General features: G+C 42.5%; 1 protein-coding gene across 1 annotated transcript; it reads right to left on the reverse strand.

Annotated features, from left to right (window-relative positions):
• Positions 1–768: 768 nt before the first annotated feature.
• Positions 769–5,841, reverse strand: LOC136176542 (salivary lipocalin-like). The gene is made up of 7 exons (XM_065946889.1): positions 5,746–5,841; positions 5,243–5,379; positions 3,697–3,770; positions 2,607–2,711; positions 2,146–2,247; positions 1,902–1,951; positions 769–965 (listed from the first exon to the last, which is right to left on the reverse strand). The coding sequence occupies exons 1-6, from the start codon at positions 5,839–5,841 to the stop codon at positions 1,914–1,916; spliced, it is 552 nt and encodes a 183-aa protein (XP_065802961.1). The 3' UTR covers positions 769–965; positions 1,902–1,913.
• Positions 5,842–6,084: the final 243 nt, after the last annotated feature.

Here is a 6,084-nt window from a genome sequence, read left to right on the forward strand (position 1 = left end):
AGAACGTGTAAATAATAAGGTTCTATTTAACACAGGGAACTATATTGAATATCCTGTTATAAACCATAACAGAAAGAAATATGAAAAAGAATGTGTGTGTACATATATATATGTGTGTGTGTGTGTATATATATATATATATATATATAACAGAATCACTTGTCTGTACAGCAGTAATATTGTAAATCAACTATACTTTTTTAAAGTAATAAAATTAAAAATAAAAATTTTTAAATGAAGACTTTGAAATTAATAACAGCTTATAATAGTATTTTCAACTTAGACATCATAGATGTGTTTCTGCAAAATAAAAGCCTTTGCCACACCAGAAAAAGAAAGAAAGGACACTGACCATCTCAGAGGATGGAGGAGTTAGAGAAGCTGGGGTGTAAAGGCGTCTCCTAAAACATGCTGAGCTGGTGTCAGCCCCGGTAGGAACTCTCTCTCAGTACCCCCACTGATAAAGAGAATTCTAGGATGCAAGAATTTCTAGGGCAAGTCTTACAGTTTATCAGGTCACTAAGAAATGGGCAACTCAGAAGACAAGCAGCACTCTCTGGGACAGAGAATGACTGCAGACGAGGGAAGAGCCTGAAACTCAGGGAAGGTTCTGAGAGGCCAGGGGAAGAGTATGGTCACAAGGCCTCATCTTCTTCCTGCCACCCCCACGTCTCTTACATAAACGAAGAAAAACCACAGGATTGATTGCAAGGAAAATCATTTATTGAACAGGTTGAGGAAGGTTTTATTCATGGCACTGTTGTCCTGAATGGGGCAAAGGGAATCGGAAATCTGGAGGAAACTGATTCTCGGTGAGCTGCTAAGTGTTCCTAGATAATTAGGGGATATCCTGAAGATGCAGAGACGGTGCCTTCACATGTGATAGTGATGGAAGTCAGGTCCCAGCACTTGTCATAAGATGGGAACCATGGAAGAGAAGATTCTGGAGCCCAAATCAGGTGGCACTAAATAAGCAAATGAGAATGAGAACACAGAAGCATATTAGGTGCTTCTCAGATTGAACAGAGGACAAAGAGAATTTCTATTTCCAAAAATACATTGAAGAAATAGTCACCAACCTGCATTCTAACCCATGCTATTTGCCAGAATAGGGGAAGGGAGGGTGTTAGTGATTCTTTTCCTGTTTTTTTTCTATTTTTGATCCCATCTTAACCTGCCCCAACTGAGCCTATGAAAAGAAGAGTGAAAGCAATGAATGATGCTAGGCTTCTTTCTGCCATCCTCAGCACTGATAGTTTTAAAGTGTCTTTGACAAATTGGCAAAAGCCATAGCAATCTTTTATTAAATGCTGACTTTACGTAAGCCAGAGTTGCTAAGACTTTCACTTACATTATCTGAATGAAGCCACACAATAACTCTGAGACAGGAAACAGAGGAGGAAACTCCAGATTCTATTTTCCAGGTTGGAGGACAACTGGGAGCTCAGACAGCTCTGTTTCCAGATTACAAGTTAAGGATGTGCAGAGATTGGAGGGAGAAATCTTTTCCATATATTGAAGGGTGAGATGGGCTTTCAGGATTAGAAGATGGACTACAAACACAGAATGTATTTGAGTTTCATATTCACATCCTTTTCCCGTTTAAAACTGTAAGTCGAATACTAATTTTTCCCACATTATCAATTTCTGAGCCCTTTTCTTCAGCATTATATCCACACTAATTCTGTAAGGTAGACATCATTGTTCCCCTTTTAACTGGTGTGTCATTTGCTAAAAAACTCATGGCAGGAGTAGATCCTGAACCCAGGTCCTCTAACTCCGAATTTCAAGCTCTTCCTACCAAATTATCTTTATTGTTATTTTTAAATCTTCCACTGTAAACCCCTAATGCTTCTGGAAGGTACTGAACCCTGGGCCACCCCGTCTCCAGCAGAGCTCACCAAACTGCAGCCCTAGGCCACTCCATTCCCTCGCTCCTGGAAGCAGCGATCTGTAGACGCAGAGAAGAGCACATTCAAACTCCAACCCCAGTTTAGTTCCCAGAATGAAACCAGATGGTTTTCCAGGTTAGGACAAAGGGCACTAGTGGGAGTATTAACTTCTCTTGGATTTCTCCCTTCAGTACCATTCCTACTCAGCAACATGGGACTTCAGGCAGAGAAAGCCAGAGATAGCTCAACTTACCCACTTGGGTCAGGTCAATCACGTTTTCCTTAACAACTCCATACTTCTGGCAAATTTCCACAAACTTGTTCTTGAGTTCTGGGCTCGTATCTGGTTCTCGGGCTGTGGGAAGAGTAACAGGAAGAGCTTTGTCCTGTTTCCTGGTGATTGAGGCTCACGAGAGGGGTGGGTCTCCGGCCGAGTGGGAAAGTGAATGCAACTGATTACGTGCTCAGGCACAAGGCTCAGGGATGGAAAAAAGTCTTTCTTGAATGTGACACCTTTAGGATATCTTTCTGGCACAATGAGAGAATCATCATCTTCCCATCACTGAGCCTGAGAGATTTTACCAAAGGGGAGCATCTGTCTTTAATGAGGAGAGAGGTCCCAGGGTACCATTGGGAGGTCCACTCTGTCTCCAGGCTTCCTTCCTTCCCTGGTCTCCCCACCCCAAGATGAGCGCCAGTGTGAAAATACTCTACCGTAGAGCTCTAGCAGTTTGTACGAGTCGCTGAAGTTCTCAAGATAAAACATAATATGGTGACTATAGTCCACTTCAAGTATGCGAAATATATTTTCTCCATCATCTGTGGAGAAAACAGAACACAGCTCAGAAGTTCTTTGGTCTGTGGGAGGGAAGTAAATCCTTTTACTTATTCTTTCCCACACAACAAATCCTGGAAGAAATAGAGAGTGATGTCTACTGCCTTCCATCTGCATCTCTCTAGGCATCTTGAGGCAATGACAAGTAGGGGTAGAAAAATTCAGCCACAGAAGTAACTTCCCCTCTATCCTGACACCTGAGACTTAACCTACCTCCTTCAACCATCTCTGCCAACTACGTGCCTCTTTCTTCTCTACAAGCCCCATAGGCCTTATATACCTAGTGCTATATCCTGAATGATACACTGTGGCAATGATCTTTTGACATTGTCAGAAAGTGGGGCAGGGAACTACCCTGGTTATCCAGCGGTTGAGAATCCATCTGCCAATGCAGTGGACACGGGTTCGATCCATGGTCCAAGAAGACTCCACATACCTCGCAGAAACTAAGACTGTATACTCTAGAGCCCACAGTCCCAACTACTAATCCCATGAGGTGCAAGTGCTGAGCCCGAGAGCACTAAAGCCCTGAAGCCCATGATCCACAACAAGAGATAAGCTGCCGAAATGAGAAGCCTGGGCGTTACGACTAGAGAGTCGCCCCTGCTTGCTGAAACTAGAGAAAACCTGAAACAGCAATGAAGACTCAGTGTAGCAAAAATAAATAAATATATTTTTTTAAGTAGGCAAAGAATGAGAAGCTGTCCTTCCAATTTGCTTTTTATTTCCCAACTTCCTTTTGTTGCGGGAAGTACATATGACCAAGCTGCTTTCTCTGTCTAATGGTATTGCATGCCAGGCACTGGCTTTGACACACACATTTCTGCCACATTTAGTATATTGGCTATTAGATGGCCACATTAGATTATTATTATACATATCAGGAACTGATCAAGATCCTGGACCTTAGCAAATTCCTTGCACTTGGAAGTAGAATTTAGAAAGATTTTTTTAAAAAAACATACTCACAGCTAACAGTATATACGCCATCCTCTCCTGTGCTGTCAGAAACCAAAGGAAGTTCAGTACACACTCCATTTACCCTGTAAAACAGAATGAGCTGATGCCCAAGAGATCCTGATGGGATTGGCTCCCTCACATTCTACCTAACTTGAGTTTCCCATTCCACTGATTAGCTGTTGAACATTTTGGGTATAGTGTCCAAAGCACTTTTGTTTACATTATTTCACTTCATTTGGTACTTTAGAATGAGTCCAGGACTTCTATCCCTATGCCTCTATCACCTCTTCCCACTATTACTATTATGACAGCCACTTGCCTAGAGAATTAGCTGGATTCTGACCCAGTGCCAACTTCTCAGATAGTGACTTACAAATATCACCTCACTTGATCCTCACAAAAATACACAGAGAGAATTATGTCATTGCCTTTTACTCCAGAGAAGACTGAGGAAGAAACAGATGAATTTCCTTGGTAACTCGGAGATTCAAGAACTGGATCGGCTATTGATTCTGAATCCGGTGCTCTTCACCTGTGATGTCTTTCCATGCTACTAATGATCTGACACCCCTCTACCCATTACCTCCTCAACTCCCTCAGTAATCCAAGTCTATACCCTGACCAGTAATGACGAAGAAGCTGAAGTTGAATGGTTCTATGAAGACCTAGAAGACCTTCAAGAACTAACACCCCAAAAAGATGTTCTTTTCATTATAGGGGACTGGAATGCAAAAGTAGGAAGTCAAGAGATACCTGGAGTAACAGGCAAGTTTGGCCTTGGAGTACAAAACAAAGCAGGTCAAAGGCTTACAGAGTTTTGTCAAGACAACACACTGGTCATAGCAAACACCCTCTTACAACAACACAAGAGAAGACTCTACACATGGACATCACCAGATGGTCAATACTGAAATCAGATTGAATATATTCTTTGCAGCCAAAGATGGAGAAGTACAGTCATCAAAATAAAGACCGGGACTGGCTGATTCATGTCAATGTATGACAAAACCCACTGACATGTTGTGAAGTGATTGGCCTCCAACTAATAAAATAATATTAAAAAAATAATAATAATAAATAAAGACCGGGACTGACTGTGTCTCAGATCATGAACTCCTTGAATTCAGATCAAGAGCTCAATCTTCAAGAAAGATTGACGGCAGGAGGAGAAGGGGATGACATAAGATGAGATGGTTGGATAGCATCACTGACTTGATGGACATGAGTTTGAGTAAGCTCCGGGATTTGGTGATCGACAGGGTAGCCTGGCATCCTGTAATCCATGGGGTCGCAAAGAGTCAGAAACTACTGAGCAGCTGAACTGACCTGAACTCCCATTTACGTGTATTCCTGTCCCAGTTCTTATCTCCAAACCTAGAAATGTCACAGGTTTAGGTTCATCAAGCCTTGGGTCAGTGCTAGATGATGGACCCCGATTTTAGGTATACATGCAGAATGTATGCATACGTATATGTCTACGTGTTTGTGTGTAAAGGTCCAGGACCATATTCAGACTTCTATGTTTACTTTCCCAAGCAAAAAAACCCATACTTACTTTGTATGAAATTTAAATGACAATGAAGAATTTTCCAAGACATCGATGTGTTCCACAAAAACTCTCATGCTACCATTTTCTTCTATTTTTTCCCTTTTGTCTGAGGCCAAGAGAATGGAATACCACTCCCCTGCAATCTAAAATAAATCAATAAAATGATTGTGTGAGAAAAGAGGAAAGGAATACAACATGAACCCTTGTCTCCTTGTACCCTGACCTCTGGGCCAGGACTCAGCATGGTGATGTGAAGATGAAATTAGACTCGGGTCAATTGGTGCCATATCGAGGACACTTGCCACTGCTCACTGTTCCTCCTGTAAGTTGAAGCTTCCCCAAGTGTTGTCACCTTTTAACATGGCACCACTGCCCTTAGACCAAGGTTTGAAACCTCCCATTTCCTCTACTATGTCAAGGAACTCCTGCCCTTACAGATCGCCACCCTGCTTCAGAATCTTCCAAACTATGCTGCAAAATTCAAAGTCACTATGCTTCCCTGCCCTTACCTTTGGAATATCGAAGTTGCTTCTCACAACATCAGAGTTTCCTTCCTGGGCACAGACTAGGGTCAGCCCCAGACACAGCAGCAGCAGCAGCTTCATCTTGGCAGGAGACAGAGCTGTCTTCTCTACTGTCACTGGGAGTGAGTCTCTTCCTGATGGTGGCTTGGCTCCCCAGGGCCTCTTTTTTATATATCCACTCCAGGTCCAGTTTACTGTCTACAAGGCACCACCTCTGCTCCTCCCCCAATGTGAAACGGGCTGTCATTCACTTAGGTGAGGCCAAGGACTGTTCCTGACCTTTTGAAGTTGGCAACATCATCTCTTTTAGATCTATTTAGTGAC

Source organism: Muntiacus reevesi, chromosome 10, assembly GCF_963930625.1.
Source record: "Muntiacus reevesi chromosome 10, mMunRee1.1, whole genome shotgun sequence".
NCBI lineage: Eukaryota > Metazoa > Chordata > Mammalia > Artiodactyla > Cervidae > Muntiacus > Muntiacus reevesi.